The sequence below is a fragment of the Propithecus coquereli genome, unplaced genomic scaffold (assembly GCF_000956105.1).
Source record: "Propithecus coquereli isolate 6110/MARCELLA unplaced genomic scaffold, Pcoq_1.0 Scaffold66, whole genome shotgun sequence".
Taxonomy (NCBI): domain Eukaryota; kingdom Metazoa; phylum Chordata; class Mammalia; order Primates; family Indriidae; genus Propithecus; species Propithecus coquereli.
Window position 1 is genome coordinate 8,124,783 of NW_012152618.1, and position 17,878 is coordinate 8,142,660.

The following is a 17,878-nucleotide window of genomic DNA, read 5'->3' on the forward strand; positions in this document are numbered from 1 at the left end:
AATCGGCCAACAGGTTAGTTAGCGTCTTTCAACCTTCGGTGATTAATGGAACACTGAGATTCTCTGGGGGAGAAGAAAAAGGTCCACTAATTTCTAACGATGGTCTAAAAGAGCAGGTTTCTCCTGTTAGGTTGTGTTGGGCTAGGCGCCTGCCTCCGCAACGTGAGAGGGTTTCCGGCGAGGGCTGGCAGAGGAACAGACGCTGGGCAGGTGCCCGGAGCTGACCTGTCTTCTGAGGGCTGGTGGCTGTTGTGCCGTGGAGAGGCAGAGCGATTCTGAACGGCACGCCTGCTCGGTGCAGGAAGGGCTTCGGGTTCACTGCCTGAACTGGCATTCTGTGGAGTGAGCGGGCTTCAGAAGGGAGAACTCGAGATGGAAACTCAGCAAAGGACCCCTGCTTCCTGCCCGCTGCGGGCATCGTGGACGGTCTGTGAGGGGCGCCCTGAAGGAGGTCCACACACCCCACGTTGGCAAACTAGCTGATCTGGAAGCCCCTTTCCTCTCTGCAGTCTAGTCTGTGGATCTTGACAGCGTCCGGTGTTCAGGAAAGGATGGTTCGCAGAGGCTCTGCCGTGTGCCAGGCGTCGTGCTTAAGCACTGCATGTATATTACTCGCTTTCCCCTCACAACGACCTTCTGAGGTGGGTAATGTCACTGCCCCCGTGTCTCAGTGAGGAAACCGAGGCACAGAGAGGTTGACTCCCTTGCCGAGGTCACGTGTGTAGAGCAGCAGCCCTGGGGTTAAACCAGCCTTTCCTGCCCCCGACGCCCTCCTGACCACTCGTCTGTGCTGTCTCCCGAAGGCAGAAGCTTTTCCCAGTTTAACCAAAATCCAGACATTTCTTTCTCATCCAGCTTGACTGCTGGTAGGACAGTGTTCTAGCATCAGTGGTCACTAATTTCTCTTCTTTTGAGACATAGAGGGCTGTCTGAAAGTATCCAGCCATTGCTGATATAACGAGACGGTTACATGGCTGGATACTTTCCGGACAGCCTCGTACTTATTATTTAGTGAAGTTGCACAACAGGGGTTTTTCCCCCCTTATTCAACTTTTAATCTTTTTTTTTTTTTTCAGTGTATGAAGTAAAGGAAATCATTTACTCCTGATGTATAACGAACTGGATTAGCTCTGAAAGTGAGGGTCAGAGCAGAATCGATTGGCTAGAGTGAGTTGTGCTTGTGCAGTCGGAAGCTGGGCGGGGCAGGACACTTGTCCATTTGTTTAACTGTGCAGCGCAGAGGATGCTGGTGTGAAATCCTTCTCATCCGGTGTGGTGATGTTCCAGGGTGGAATTGCCTGAGTTACAGGACAACACTAGAGACCTCTCTGTCCTTGAGCAAGTAGCTGAGAACGACCTTCTTTCCTGGTCTTTCGAATGGGGTTGATCTTCGCAGGCCTCCTTACCAAATAGGGGTTCAATGATGACAATAAATTATTAATGCCCAGATGAGGGTTCCAGGGCCTGCCTGGATCAGACTAAATCCTGGCCCTGTCCCCAGGAACTCAGACTCTGTAACTGCACTGTCATGAGTGCAAACAAAGAGCCCGAGCGTGCTGGCACCTGGCCCTCCTCCAGCCATCACTTTGGAAGAGGCTCCCAGGCTCTGAGCTTTGGGACGAGTGGAGAGCGAAGCCCCGCAGGGGTCAATGGCGTTGACGGTGCAGCTAGGGAGGAGAGGGGCCGAGGAAAACCCAGTGCATAGCTCTCCCCAGTCATGGTCAGGATGGGAGGCAATGAGAGATAAATTTGTCAATGCGGTGGCAACCTAGAGACTTTGCTGGAAACCCCGGCTGATGAATGAGGCTGGCATCACAGCACCGTTCAGTAGGTCTCCGCGACGATGGAAGTATTTCATACCTGCGCTCTCCATAACTGCAGCCACTAGCCTCCTGTGACCATTGACTACTTGCAATGTGACCAGTGTGGCTGAGGAACTGAATTTTTCATTTTAGTTCATTTAAATGTAAATTGAAACAGTCACGTGTGTCTACAGGTAATCACATTAGGCAGCGTAGGTGTAGAGCTTTGCTATATTAAAAAATCACTTCTGTGTGCATAACCTCCGCTTAAAGGCAGTGGCCTCCATACAATGTTACTGTCCTTCCAGACGAGGAAACTAAGGCTCAGAGCAATAAGTGACGTGCTCCACGTCCTACAAGCCAGTAAATGATGGAGCCCGTGCCCGTCCGGTCCCACACTCACTCTCACTGTCTCCAGTTCCTCTCGTGGGTGAATATCATTTGAATTTCATGGCTGTGCCACGCAGATGTCCCAGATGACAACCACACATATCTCTGTGATCTTGTTCTGCATCCTTTCAGTGCATGCCGATCACGTGTTCTCGTGCTATTTCCCCACGGCTCCTGGCACAGCTAGCAGTGAAAGTCCCAAGCAAAGGACCACCAGTCCCTAATATGTGGTGTCCATGTCCCCAGATATGCTCTGTACCAACAGTGGGGAAACCTGATTCTCTTTGTTCTGTAAGAGAAGTACGGCCACTGGTCAAGACCAGTATAGCTGAACAAGGTTTTCTCCAGTTCTTTATTTTAGAGTCAGGAGGCCACCTGCACTCTAGTGACAGCTTCGTGGAAGTATCAGCTGATGTGTCTTGATGACCTCTAAGTCCCTTAGTTACTGCAGCTGGCCCTAGTGCCTTCTTGAGAAGTTGGGGGGAAAGATGAACTAGGTCCTGCCTCTCAGGGTTTTGGGACATTTCAGAAGTAGGGCTAAGATAAATGTCGTGTGTTGTGTGTGTGTGTGTCCCCCAGGGTATAACTACTATAATCTGTATTTCCTAAGATGCTTTCTGTCGTAATGTCAGTATAAATTATGCAACATTAGTAATAACATCCCGGGGCAAAGTTTAATACCATATATCAGTAAATCTATGTATTTAAAAATTAAGAAATCATAGGAGCAAGAAAAGCTTCCTTAGGAAAAGCGAAAAGCTTGGCAACCGAAAGGTACATTGTCCTGTCACACAAGCCTGCAGCCCAGATAGTAAAAGTATCTCTAGCAAACTCCGTTTTGCCCCGTGATGGAAGATCACCTGTCTGTGCATGTTGGTAGAACTGTTTTAGTATGATGGTTCTCTCTGAAAATGTGTCTAGGGAGAGGTCTGACTTTTTTAAAAGCAGACCAGCAGACTGGCAAGCAATGACCTATCCAAGTGAACGGTGTTTCCCTTCGGCATTGTTTTTTGGGAGCTCTTACAGAACACACCCAACACGGCGTCTGAATGTGCGTGTGGGTTTCCAGCGACACTGCCTTTTCCCAGAGTACTGACAGGATTCCTGGGAGTAGTCTCGAATCTGGACGCAATCCTTGGTCTGTCTTTAGCAGTTGTAGCAGTGGTGCATGGGTGGGTAAGACTCCATTGGAGGTCACTCACCTACCTAAGGGAAACAAATTGCCGTCTAGACCAGCTGAAGTTATGAAAGCAAACCAAGCCCTGTGGGTGCTGGACCCAGGTGACCATCAGACCACGCAGCACCTGTTGGACTGAGCCTTCTCTTGGCCAGATTCTGACTGCCCTACTAACAGTTCTTTCTAAACCATGCTCCTCAGCTGGGACTTTCAAGGTTACTGTTTTTCATTACTTATTTAAATGTAGGTTCTATTTTATATTCACTAAAAAAAATTCATTATTTTATACTAATATACACCACAAATTTGGGACTCTCCCTGGTGCCACTTTTTGGCCACGGCTTTCTTCCAGGTTCCCTAATAAGAGCAGAGAGGCCTTTGGCTCAGTGACCGTTCTCTTCTCTGGTGACCTCCCATGGGAAGAGACTGGCTGGAGACCGGAAAAATGCTGGTGTTCAGATGTGCCTGTGTGGACACCTGAGGCTGAGTAACTCGAAGATGGTCCCACAGCAGGACTTCCCGAACGCCCCAGGGTCATGAGCTCTCAGCTGCCCGTCATTGGCGTTAGGGAAAATGTGTTAATCTCAGGAGAGGAGAGGCTGCCCTCATTCTAAGAGTCGTCGTCATCTCCAGGCATGTGCTAAGCACGGTGCACGTTAACGACATCTCACCTAGATCCTATAAGTACTGCGAGTTCCAAATATGCCTATGCTGGGGTCATCCTGATAGGGAAGTTCTTTTATATTTAATGTGTCTTCTGATTAAATTGTATTCTATGTTTAGCGTCAAAAACATAAAAAGCCCAGAATATTTATAATTCCAATAAACAGCTTATTATAAAGAAATAGCCACTCGAGATAGTCAGCATATATCTATAAACACACGCACATTTGAACCATTTTATAATCTGGCTACTTCATTTCCAAGGATACTGTGAACATTTTCTATGTTATTAAATATTTTTTCTACATGATGGTTTTTTTAAAAGTATACCAGATTCCATTATACCTGCATATATAATTTTAACCAGTCTCCTCCTTGTTAGGTCATTGCCAGTTTTTTTGCTTTTATAAAAATCTCTGGGATGGACATGGTGTTATATATATAAATCCTCTGGTACATTTCTGATTGTTATCTTGGGTCGAATTCCTAAAAGGGGAACTTATGAGTAAACTAGCATGAATATATCTTAAGCTTTTTTAAAACTTATTTTTTAATTGACAAATAAAAATTATATGTATTATGTACAACATATTTTGAAATATATATACATTGTGGAATGGCTAAATTAAGCTAATTAACATGCATTATATCACATACTTATTTTTTGTGATGAGAACACTTAAAATCTCTTTTGGCAATTTTCAAGAATACATTGTTATTTACTACAGTCACCATATGGTATGGTACAGTAGATCTCTTGGACTTACTCCTCCTATCTAACTGAAATTTTGTATCCTTTGACCAACATCTTTCCCACCCCACCTCCACCCCCCCAGCCCCTGGTAAACACCATTCTCTTCTCTACTTCTATGAGTTAAGTTTTTTAGAGTCCCCATGGAAGTAAGTTATTATAATATTTATCTTTCTGTGCCTGGCTTATTTCACTTAGCTTAATGTCCTCTAGGTTTATCTACGATGTTGCAAATGGCAAGATTTCCTTCTTTTTAAATGAATCATATTCCATTGTACATATATACACCACAGTTTCTTTATCCATTTGTTCATTGATGGACACTTACCAGTTTCATTTCCCAGAAGGGGGCCCCGTTGGTGGATCATATGGTTGTTCTATTTTTAATTTTTTGAGGAACTTCTGTACTGTTTTCCACAGTGACCGTACTTCAAGGTTTTTGATTCATGTGGCAAAATTTCCCTATGGAAAGATTATACATGTTTATATCAAATTAACTCAGTGCTCATTTCCCCAAATCCCCACTACCACTGGGTGTTTGGGCAGGGAAGGTGTTGTTCACTGCTGGTCTATGTGGAAGTTCGTTGAAATCAGTCTATTTCCCAGGGAATAATGTTGACATTGCCTTTGCTCTGCTGGTTTTGATGAGATGGGAGGGCACTCCGTTTGTCTCCTAAGGGTTTGGGGTTTTCACGTGCATAGAAATGCCTGGTGTGGAAGCAATATGCCCAGCGTGTGGGAGACAGAACTCCAAGATACTCACGAGACTCCTGCCCACTGATGTGCACACACACTAATGCAGGTGCTACTCTGAAGGGGTTTTGATTTTGCAAGTGTGTTATGGTCCTAAATCAGTTACAGGAAACTATCCTGTGTGGGCCCAGCCTAACCAGGTAAGCCCTTCAAAAGAACTGGGCTCTTCCTGGCAGAAAAGAGGTTGCAAGCTCGGGAGAGATGGCAGAGAAGAGTCTCCGTTGCTGGCTTTGAAGATGGGAGGGGTCGTGTGGCAGAGGCAGTTGCCTTCCTAATCTCAGTGTTTTGATCTCCATCAAGAGATTCCTTCTGGGAAGTGAGGTAGTATTTGGAAAAGGCACAAAGACCCAAAGTACCAAAGATCTGCCGAGTTGTCTCCAAAAACGTGCAGCAAGCCATGGCCTGGCAGAGAGTCGGTTCCCCCTGAGGACACCCAGGCGTGTGTTAGTGACAGGATCTGCCCTCCGAAAGGAGCTGCTGTAGAATCAGACCTTCGTTCACTTGCTCTCCTCTGCCCTAACAACATCAGTCGCCCATATTTTGCAAGTGATCCTCCAAAGTCGTTTGAGTAAGCACAGGTGCAAGTGGGTGAACTGGGTCCTCCAAGCGGTCCACATCCATGTTTCTCAGCGGAGATGTCACTGGCGTTTTGCACGGAGCAGCCTTTCATGTAGCCGGTCTGAGCCTCCGCGACAGTCAGGGTTCACCGTGACACACTGCGAGGGTCAGTGTGCTCCTCAAAAACACAGGGACAGGCACGGGGGAGCCCTATTAGCTTGTGGACTGATGCCAGCAAAGGCACCCGGAACATTCCATGAGAACAACTGTTCTCCCTAAAGGAGGCAGCGGTTAACAGCCATGTGGTTAATTCTTCACGGCTCCATCAGCCATGGGGAGCACCGGGAGCTTCTCGAATCCATTCCCTTTCCCGTGTCTGCCCCTCTGATGTTTGTGGGGGCAGCACGGGACACAGAGTTTAGAAATTGCTTACTTTAAGTAAGTCTCCAAAGAGACCCGATTTCTTACTAAGTCTAGTATGTCCTTTTTGCTGGCCCTGAGCCCTCAGATGGATTTTTAACCCTCAATCCTGTGTCTTCCGCTACACCACGAGGTGAATCCACCTGCCTTTTGGGGGTCACCATACAGAACAAACGAAACAGTCACCGTGAACACACTTTGTAAATTCAAACGCTGTGTTCAAATGGAAAGTGCACAGGCAAATGTATTCCTAACAGGTGAGCTAGGCTTTAATTTTATTCATGGCAAATTTAAGTCACTCTCGTGTGTCTGTCAGAGCTAGGGGCATGTCTGCATTGACCTGGCCTGCTGGGGTCGTTCCTTGTAACTGCTTGTCCTCTTCCTTCTCTGCCGTGGGCTGTCCAGATGGAAGCATCTGGGGCTGAGTCACCAGCCACCTGAGCTGCGGGGTGGCCTTAGGGGTGACCTGAAACCTCTGTGAGCTGAGGGGATGATGGGGGTGGCTTTTCCACGAGCTGTTGCCTAACCACAGAGCCCCCTGCTTCCCAAGCTTTTGGACTCCTGACCCGTGTGTGTCTGTTACAGATTTACGTCCACCTGAAGGAAGGCGGGGGCCCGGACGGCCTGGACGCGCTGAAGAATAAGCCCCAGCTGCACAGCATGGTGGCCCGGAGCTTGTGCCGGAACGCAGCGGGCAAGAACTACATCATCTTCACGGGGCCCAGCATCACCAGCCTGACCCTGTTTGAAGAGTTTGAGAAGCAAGGTTTGTTGAGTGCAGAGCCAGTGGGAACAGGGCCCCCGCCTCTGCTGGGGACATGGTGGGAGAGGTCTGGGCGGGGGCGCAGGTGTGGCGGGGCTGGCACACACCACCGGATGCCAGCAAGGAGGCCCTTCCTTGAGGGAACAGCTGCATCTCAGCCACCCTGCGTGCCAGGACCCTCCGGGCACTAGAGATCTCAAGGAGTCATGGGGTCACAGCCTGGAGGATGTGTTGGCACGAGGCCCAGTCTTCAGGGCACTTCTTTGTGTGTCCTTTGTCCTAAAGCTGTGGCCAAGCCTGTGTTTCCTAGGCACAGCTCCTAGCAAAGTTCAGGAAGTTTCCTGAACTCACTTACCACCTGTAATGTGGCCCCTTCCCAGTGGACAGACAAGAACTGCGTGAAGCCAGGGAGTGACACAGTGGCCTTGGAAAGGTCCTGGGTTCCTGGGTTCTAAGATGCTTGGTTCATTCATTGCAAAGAGACTGGGAAGGCCCTCCATGGCTCTGGCAGAAATGGTAACTGCAGAGGAGGAAGATCAGGACCAGGTCAGGGAGCCCTGTGGCAAGCTGCATTTGTCTCTCTCTGTTCTACATCTGGGGATTTATGTCTAGTCCACGCAGGAGAAGCACAAAAAGCGCCCTCTCATCTATAGCAGCCGCTAGCATTGCAGACCTTTTGCTCAGCACAGACCTGACATCTGGCCTTAGAACCAGATCCTGCTAAACAATAGGGAGCAGACAGCTTACGTCCTGGGGTGTCGGCAGCTGTGGTGAGGAAGCGGCCTGGGACTCAGTGCTCCTTGCCAGCCTGGACTGCATCTTACTTACCTGCAAACTGGTGCCCAGCATGGCTCAATGTTTATTTGTTAAAAGAATCAAGCGTAGACAGAGCAGATTATGTGAAGAGGGACCATGGAAGTAAAGTTAGAGAAAATTAGCTCTCATGCACATTAACCAGTCACTTTGGAAGAACAGTGGGTTCTCCGTGTTTGAGCACGTGGTGAGAGCCGGGGCTGCCACCCTCTCCTGCCTGCTTGCGTGAGTCCGAGTACAGGTACAGTGTGCATGGCAGTGCAGCCCCTGGTAACATGCGTGTTACGGGGCCAGTACCCTGGAGCAGGAGTCGGGTGCTGTGCTCCGTGGCAGCTCGTTGTGTGTGTGCGGGTGTGGCGGAGTCGTGCAGACGGGCTCCTGGAGGAAGGCAATGTGGGGATGCCAGAGGACCGTCCTGGGCCATCGGTCCTGCTTCCCAAAGAACTGGGCTGCTGCTCCTGTGATTCCCAGAAGAAGGGGACACTCCTTAGTTCAGGGAATTCGGGGGAAGATAGAGAATCTTCTAGCTGGGAGAAAATAATTAGACGTGGAATTTGGATTTTTTCTCGAGAGGTTAGATAATAGATTAAAAAGATCTCCTTGCCTATTTTTAGAAGCATCTAAAGTTATTAAGCGCCTCACACGGGGCATCACGCGCTTCCTCTGTGACGACGGAGGGAGGTGGTTTCTTCATCCTGCCCACGTGGGGGTCACTGAGGGCCGCGCCCACCCCCAGTCTCTGGGCGCATTGGTCTGCGCTGCTGCGCCCCCCTGGGGGTTCTAACGGGCAGCCAAGGTTGAGGAAAGACGTCACAGCAAGGGTCTGGTTGTCCCTCTGAGGGCACACGCAGACTACTTTGTGAAGCCAGAAAGGACACTCAGAGAATAAGCCCCGTTTTCCTGTAGGGATGGATGCAGGAAAACTCAGGGTGCTGCCTGTATGTTCTTCTCTCCCTCCTATGAAAATGCAGCTGGTAGGGTAGACTGAGCCCCAGATGAGTGATTTAAAACATTCTTGTTCACATAATCCTCCTCCCTGTTTTTAAAAACAGATTCTTCTTTTTAAATCTCGAGATTAGTTTGGGTGGTTCCATCCAACTGCTAGGAGCGGAGCTACGAGACACAGGGAGCCCTCTTCTTCCAGCAGCAAGACTTGAGCGTGCTAGACCCGAGCATGCCGGCTGCTGCACACAGGGCAGGGGCTCCGAGAAGGGGAATCGGGAGAGGGAACGGATTCGTCCAATTGTCCTCCCAGTGCGGGGGCGAGGGGGGCGGGGTGAGGGAGATGCAGTAATGTGGAAATCGTGCACGGGGCATTTGCAGTGAGCTCAGGTGACTGATGGCACCGTGTCGGTCCTCAGCCAAGAGGAGAGGGCAGGAGCCTGTCCCCAGGGTCCCCACGCCCCCTCTGGGCAGGCAGTCTGCCTGATGGCCCGGCAGGCTGGGGCAGGCCCACGAAGTGGGCGTCCAGGGTGGAATTTAGTGAGTCCTAGTGGGGCGTTTGTTCATACCGGATGCTGTGACCCACCTTCGACCCCACACGAATCTCCGGCTCTGAGAGGCCAGGTCCCAGCTCCTCGTCCCTCAGGGAGCTCTCTGCCCACCTGCAGAAGGAGCACTTGCTTTCGTCCCCATTGTCTGATAATTCTTCCTTTTATATTCTACTTCGCTTTCTGAGGAGCAGGGGGTTCCGCTAGACACAGCTTCCTGGGTGCCGTGTGGACTGGCTGTGGCAGGCCAAGTCTTGGACAGGCTGTTAGGATGACAGCCATGGTGAGGTCTGGACGTCAAGACACACCTGGCCTCCATGCCCATCTTTGCCCTCCCAGCTGTGAGCCTGGGAGGCCTCACCCTCCGTGTGTGCCTTAACCTCCGAAGTGTAGAAGCTTCTGGATGCAGATGGGGTGATGGGTGCACATGCTTAGTGCTGGGCTGGCCCCTAACGAACGTTCTAATGAGAGCTGCTGTCGTGCCGTGGACCCATTGCTTATCCCACGGCCTTACACACAATCTTAGCACACCGCGTATGCTTATGAAAGACCTGGGCAGATTGTCATCAGGGGAGACAGCAGAGGGATAAAAGACCCCATAACTTTGGCAGTCTCCTCTAGAGGGACTTCTAGAGGACCCGTCTCCCACGCATCAGCCTCAGGCCGGGGCACTCTGGTCCTTTCCTTGGGGAAGCAGGGGGTGGGGAGCCGCTGGCATCTGCAACGATGGCGTGTGTGTGACTGTGTGTCCCTCTCCCCGCAGAGATTTACTGCTGCGGCCTGCTCAGCTCCAGGAAGAGCGACTGCACCGGCCTGCCGCTGTCCATGCTCACCAACCCGGCCACCCCCCCGGCCCGGGGCCAGTACCACATCAAGATGAAGGGGAACATGTCCCTGATCTGCTGGTACAACAAAGGACACTTCCGCTTCCTGACCAACGCCTACTCCCCAGTGCAGCAAGGTGAGCGCAGACCCGCGCTGGCGCCCGGCGGGCGTCAAGGAGATTCAGCGAGCCTGACCGAGATGTGGGGGGGCGGGGTTGGAAGTCAGCCGTCGGCTGTGCGGCCCTGGAGCCGGGCTAACCTCGGTTATTCAGCTCTGGGTCTGTGCTAATAACAAGACGGCGAGGACAGAGCTTCCTGAGCCATTTTCTCCATCACTTGTGAGCTGTCAAAGACGCCAGGCTGACGGGGCTTGCAGGAGACGTACGCAGCTTCTGTAAGCCCCCGGTTGTACACGGGGAGCGACAATTGGCTACGTTTGAGTGGCATTCACTTTATCATCTGGGATTCTGCGAAAAATCTATTCTCACGGGAGGGAAAAATCTACCGTTCTTATCTTTCAATGTCTTCCTTGGAAGTTAAGCGCCTGGTTTGTCTGGTTTGCCGACTGGTCCCTTGATTTCTTCATTCATTTTCTTCGGGATTTAAAATCCATTCATAACAAAGGGACTTGCCTTACTAAATAAGCGTCTGTATTTAAAGGAACCTGCGGCAAAAACGTGAGAGTGCTGAAAAGAAAATGGGAAGGACACGGGCGTTTTAGGAATAGTCACAGTCCCACGGTGTGGATGAGCAGGCCCCTGCCGGCCCAGTGTCAGGCGCCTTCGGGGAGCACCGTCAAGGGGCTCAGTGGTGTGTGTGTGTGTGTGTGTGTGTGTGTGTGTGTGTGTGTGCATGTGGGGGGGGGTGCATGGTGTGGTGTGTGCTGTGTGTGTTTAGTATGTCACATGTATGCGTTATGTGTGCGGTGTGTGCATTTCTGTGGTGTGTCTGGTGGTGATGTGTGTGTCTGCATATGTCTTATGCGGTGTGGTGTGTATATTTCTGTGGTGTGGTGTGTATATTTCTGTGGTGTGGTGTGTGTATATATGTTGCGTGTGCTGTTGTGTGCATGGTGTGTGTATTTGTGGTGCAGGGTGTGCGTGTTTAATGAACGTTGTCCACTTAATCCCATCCTTCCCCACACACACTTACGTTGCGTTACGTTGGAGATCGTGGGCGAGGGACTCCAGCAGGCGGCTGTCCTCGCCCTGCGGAGGCTGGCCGAAGCTGGCACTCGTGAGAGCTGTGTCCAAGGCCATTAGAAGGAAGGTCGAGAGTTGGCCTCGCAAGCTGAGGGCAGAGTTTGGATTGGACTCTGACTTCGGTGGCCTGGGCCTCAGTGCAGGGCAAGGGAATTGGGGGGAGCATGTTTGGGAGTTGGGGACAAGAGCTGATTCCCACCGAGTTGTGGGAGGCCTCTGAAAAGGCATCCCACAGCCGGACGTTGCACTCATCTTAGTGAAATAATGCACCGAAGAGAAAAGGAAGTGTCTGGACGGTTGGAAGGAAGCACAGAGTAGGGTTTACCCCAATCTGAAGGATGGGTCTCAAAGCAGACACCAGGGGAACAAGTAGAAGGGCTGATGGGGGAGCAGAGAAAGCTGCTGGGGCTGATGTCTAAATCCGCTGAAATTCAGTGTTTATTTGTGTGTAATGTGGTTACAATTGTCAGTCCCAAAGTACTCTATTTACATCACAAAATCCCAAATCCTAGCCGCCCTCAAACATCCCAAGGAGCATTTCCACAGCACCGCTGCAGACTGACTCCCCACCCCCAGGGACCCCGGGCCACCCCCAGGGCCTCCAGGAAGCCCCCTCGGTGAAGTCCACCCTCAAGTGAGCGCAGACCGGGCAGCTGGACCAAGGCAGGAACCGCCCAGGGGAGGATGAGATTCACCACCGCCCCTCCACACTGGAAATCCTTTTTCTAGTTCACATCTTAGAGTTGTTTTTCTTCTTTAGTAAAGAGAGAGTTTTCTTCTTAGTGTACTGTAAAAATGTGAATTTCAAAAGACCACCTAGGACTCCCTCCTTTTAGATGTGCTGTAATCTCTACCTACTCCGCTATTGGCGATCCGTGTTTTCACAATGTGATTGACTATACGGCAGGTGTCTTCACACATAAATCTTTGGGTACATCTTTGACTATTTCCGCAAGATAAATCTAAAAGGGGAGATGCCGGGCCAAAGGGGAGGAACATTGTCAAGGTCTGCGCTGTGTCGCCGCAGGCTGTGCTTCGTGCCAGGGACCGATGTCCCCCAGCTGCACCAACACTGCATTTTTTGTTTAAATTTGTCAGTACGACAGGTGAAAATGCTCCCAATTTTTACATATAAATTGCTGTGGGTGAGACGGAGCAGATCTCTCCATGTGTTTATTGGCTGATTTCAAATGTTTTCTTCGTGTTCTTTACAATTTTCCTTCTGAAGTATTTTTCTTTCTCATTAACTTGAAAGCAAATTTTCTAACTATAGCGATTTTTTCTGTATTTCTTTTCCTTTTGTTTTTTCTTATGATTAGTATTTTTTAACATAAAAAGTTTTTCATTTCCACATAGGCAGATCTGTTGATCACATTCACTGCTGTGAAAGTCTCTCCCTGGTGCCAAGGCCAGATAAGTGTTGGTTCACCGGGTTGTTTTGTGGTTGTTTTGCGGTGAGTTTGTGCTTGTCTCTATAATCCACTTCAAATTAATTTGGCACATGGCATCACGTGGGCTTTGACCCATTGTTGTTGCTATTAAGTGGCCAGGGTGGGTTGACCAGGCAGCCCCACCTCTGTGCCTGAACCATTTGTCCAATAATTCAGCCTTTCTCTACTTAAATGTCACCCAGGTGATAAACTGAAACCTCATAGACTCTAAAGATGGCTTCTCAGCTTTGTGTTACATTCTGTTCTATTATGACCACGTGTGCTCTTCTTAAAGTTGTGCAGAATTTCCAACCTTAGAAAACAGATCACTGGGTGTGAACATTTCAAGAACTGGTTTCTCATTCTTCATTCTAGGTTCTAGGTTCTGAGCCCTCTTCCACAGGATGTGAGCATAGACACAGGCTTTCTAAAAATTAAATGCTGTCACATGTCGAGGGGCATTTCCACTGTGAGCCAGACCCTTTTGTTTTTCTTCCAAAATCCATTTTGAGTCTGTCTGTCTTCTCCTGCTGGGGTCCTTGCCCACATAAGGGTCATATTCACTAAGACTGCTGAGAAGGCAGGGTGTCTGCGTATAGACGTGAGGTCTGGTCACATTCGCTCAGACTTGCAGAATGGTGGCAAGAATGTCAGCCAAGCCACCAAAAGCTAAGGAGGGTGGTGGACAGAATAGCTGCTAGAGTGGGAGGACATGGCCATGTAGATCTACAGTGTCACAGAGAGAGACACAGAGAAGACAGACATGCATGTAAATGCCTATGTTGCTGTAAATGTGTGAACCTGTGGACGACGTGCACGTCATTGTCAGTTGTGAAGTCAGCAAAGACAATATCAGGTGATCTCTTGTTAGCATTTCCAATGTTTAAAGCTCATGGCATGGGTGCCATGATCCTCTGGACCTTGGAGAACTTTAGGAAACGCATGGCCCTGGACATACAGCACTAGGGGCAGGTTCCAGCAGCTAAATTTCTCCCAGGGCTCTCTAGGTGTTTGTTCAGTGTGAAATACCACGATTGCTGGGGGGAGAAGAAAGGTCCCAGCTCAAGCTCTACAAGTGGACCTGTGCAACCCTGGTCTCACCTGGCATCCCTCAGTGGGAGGCGGGAAGGGCTGCCCCAGATGGCATGTGGGCCTGCAGGGCCATGGCCGTTTTACTTTGACCTGGTCTAGTTAAGTAAAATTTCACAACCCTGTGTACTAAGCTCTTAAAAAAATACATGCAAAAGATGGCACCGTGCCCCTGATCTCATGCTGGGAGGGAGGGCTGTCGGAGGAAACGGGAGGTCAACCCCAGCCGCAACGGAATGGATCCTTCCCCGTCTGCTGCATTGTCCACAAGGGACTGTGCGTCAGGCAGGCCTGGGAAACTGGGCAGCAGCAAGAGGAGGCTAATTGGTTCACACTGGCTCCCCGGGCCCTGCTGGTGGGATTCATGAATCCTGCTGGGCCCTTGGCTGTGCCCCTGGGACCTGCCCCACACACACACCCCGAAGTCCTGGGAAGCATGAGAGGGTGGGCTAGGGCACGGGAGGGTGGGGAGGGCAACCTCCTTGTTTTACTGTATCTCTAAAACTACCCTTTGGCTTTGATCGAAGCAGATGGAAATGATTCTGCATTGCCCCCTGACCTCGGCCGCCTCCTGCTCTTCCCAGCACTGCCTCCCCAGCCTGGCAGAAGGGAGGGGGAAGAGTGAGTCCTGTTGTCCCCCCTTTCGCCCCCATCTGGGTGTAGCGCCCTGCCCCGTGCCGCTCAGAGCCACCTTTAGGCCTGTCATGACCCTATGGTCTTTGAAGTTTTCCTCAAGTCCTCTGAAGCATCTGGCAGCTGGTCCTGCTAGTTCTTCATCCCTCCACCTTCTGTTTATTTCAAGTCAGGGCAGCCAGGCTAGATGAAGACAGGCACGTGTGTAGACGGGTGTTTGGAGGCAGCGGTTCGGGCAGGGGCTTCACCTTCTCTCCCCCCTGCAGGAGTCATCATCAAGAGGAAGAGCGGGGAGATCCCCTGCCCGCTGGCCGTGGAGGCGTTTGCTGCTCACCTAAGCTACATCTGCAGATACGATGACAAGTACAGCAAGTAAGTGACCACACACACGGTCTTGTAGCTGCGCGGACACAGAATAGATAAGTCAGTAGGTGGTCATTGGCTTCCCCAGTTTAAGAACTGAAGGATGAAGACCCTGGGAGATAGAATCCTCAGCCCTCATCCTGGCCTTCCCAGCTCGGCCTGTGCACACCTGGCCTCACCTGGGAGTCCTCTGCCTCTCCACTCTCCCTGCTCCAGGTTAACGTTCCTTTTGCCCAAAAGTGCCCTTCCCTCCGCTTATCTAAGTCATGGTGTCTCTCAACAGCCAGCTCAGACCCCAGCCCCCCACACCCATAACACACTAGCATCAGCCCAGGTGTTCTTACCCTGAGCCATGTGTGTTTCAGCACTGGTTCCTCAATTTTCTCAAATATGGACGCCTCCTAAGATCCGGGTATGGCCTCATGTTAAATATACACCTAGTACGCGCATGTGCACACGATACAGCCAATGTGCATGGTGTGGGATGTACATGTACCTGCGATGCCGTCCCCTGGCTGAGTGTCATAACAGCCATGACAGGAACTCAGAAATGAGTATGACTATTAAAGCACAAGGATTGAGCCTTACAGCAGAGAACAGGGTTGGACTAACTCAAAATTAGACATTGACTCAGCCCTCTTTGAGGCTAACCTACATTTCCTGGCCTTTTTCATGGCGAGGAAGGAAAAACAAGGGCATGGTTCTCCCTGGAAAACTCAGCCTGCATGTGCAAGGTGGCCCCGCTCCTTAGGGAGTCACTGAACTAGTCTTAGTGAACGCCCACCTCGTCCCCGGCACGTTGCTGAGTTCCAGGAGGCTGTTACAGAGACATCAGCACTTAGTTCGCTGAACACCTGTTACATACCAGCCCCTTGCTAGTTCCAGGAGGCTGCTGCAAAGAAAGTGACGTTTGTTTAGCAGATGTCCGTGAGTGCCTGCCCTGTGCTGGGCATTTTGGTCATATTGAGGCTGCCCATCCTCAAACACTTCACAGTCAAGGTGCAGAGACAAGGACACAGACAGTGAGTAAGTCCTAGGTGGGTTCTCCTGAGAGGAGAGAGCAGCGTCCCCAGAGTCAGCCTCAGGGTCCGAGCCAGCTTCCCTGAACGGGGACCTCAGTACCTTGATCTAAAGGGAAGGTGGGGGCAGAGGAGGTTTGCTCCAGAGCAAGGAAATGCACTGCAGGGACCTGGAGCCCAGGAGGGACTTGACCATGGGGAAGTGGAAGCAGTTCCGTACGCACAGAACACAGCCTGAGAAGGGCATTTAGCAAGCAGGGAAGCTCGAGCGGCTGCCAGGGCCTGTTCACTCTGGGGCTTGCAAACCACCCACAGCACACCTGGCACCTGGTCTGCAGCATCTCCTCCAGCATCCAGTCTTCCCTTCTGAGCCTTTAAGAGGGGCTGTTTTCATTTCCGTCGTCTTGAACACAGTTCACTGTGGCAAAGCCCCAGGCCAGAGCCCCCCACCCCGCCCCTCTGTGGGAGGAGAGTCTGTAGCATCGTACTGCCATGGGGAGTGAAGCCTTCGGGGCGCATCTGTCCTGGGGACCCGTGAGCCATCGGCAGCCTTTCTCATCCCCAGGTATTTCATCTCTCACAAACCAAGCAAGACCTGGCAACAGGTCTTCTGGTTCGCCGTCAGCATCGCCGTGAACAACGCCTACATCCTGTACAAGATGTCAGACGCCTACCATGTGACCAGGTACAGCCGGGCGCAGTTTGGAGAGAGACTCGTCAGAGAGCTGCTGGGCTTGGAGGACGCCTCGCCAACCCACTGATGCTGGGGGCGCCGGCCCAGGCTGGGCAGGGACCAGGCCAAGGGAGGGGAAGAGGAGGAGGAGGAGAGCCGGCCTAGCTGACCTGCCCAGAGACGCGGAAACACCCTGGTGTGTGGGCTGCACCCAGGTCCCCAGTGCAGGGTCTCTCGTGGCACCCATGAGGCCTGCAGGGCAACCTCAGCGCTTAGCACAGGTGACTATGACGAAGACACCACAACAGGATGAGCTGCAGCGCGTTGACAGAAAGGCCTGCTTCGTAAAGATCTAAGGAGATGAGAGACGCGGATCAAGTTGAAGGTGGAGGAAGCAAGCAGGGATTGGCCCTGCACGCTTAAGGTGGTTCCGGTGTGGGGGAGGCCACAAGGGCTTCCAGCAGCTTCTGACGGGTCTCTTAGAAGAAACACAGCCTGGGTGCGCAGTGCAGAAATGCAGAATAAGTGAGGCCTTCCTGCTCCTTTTCCTCTGTGTGGCTGGTGGGTGGGGCGGGGAGGGAAACGCCAAAAGAATTACAGTGAAGGGTGATGCTATTTTTTATTTTTAAATATATCTTCAGGTTATTTTCTTACTGTTGCTTAAGATCTAATGTAAAAGGCAGATGTTCCCCCCACCACCTCCACCCTCCCAGCCCCACTCACGGCTCCTTGCATGATCACACCTCCGTGTTTCAGCCTGTGGCAGGCTGGGAAGGGCAGCTTGCTTCCAGAACAGACGTGGCTGCGCTCCGTGGAGGTTTGTCACAGGCTGTCATCACTGGCAGAATTACTTGTTTTGAAAAACATGTAGCATTGCTAAACAGACAAAACTCTCTACGGTGACCGTTTGCTCCCTGTCCCCACTCCATGTGCACCAGCCCTGGCGGCGTTTGCCGCTTTGAGCGTCCCCCAGGACGGTGCGGCCGGTCTCGTGCCGGGATCGTGGTAACAACCTGCACGGGATTGAAATGGGGGCCGGGGGCTTGCTCACCGAAGGACGGAAAA

The 17,878-nt window shown here is 51.2% G+C and overlaps 1 protein-coding gene across 1 annotated transcript in view; it reads left to right on the top strand.

Moving 5' to 3' along the window:
- Nucleotides 1-17,022, top strand: part of PGBD5 (piggyBac transposable element derived 5) — an 86,850-nt gene extending 69,828 nt beyond the window's left edge. Inside the window, exons 4-7 of the mRNA XM_012660203.1 lie at nt 7,100-7,280; nt 10,344-10,541; nt 15,025-15,130; nt 16,706-17,022. Coding sequence (XP_012515657.1) covers nt 7,100-7,280; nt 10,344-10,541; nt 15,025-15,130; nt 16,706-16,901 — 681 coding nt within the window. The 3' untranslated portion in view covers nt 16,902-17,022. The remainder of the gene's footprint in view (nt 1-7,099; nt 7,281-10,343; nt 10,542-15,024; nt 15,131-16,705) is intronic.
- Nucleotides 17,023-17,878: the final 856 nt, after the last annotated feature.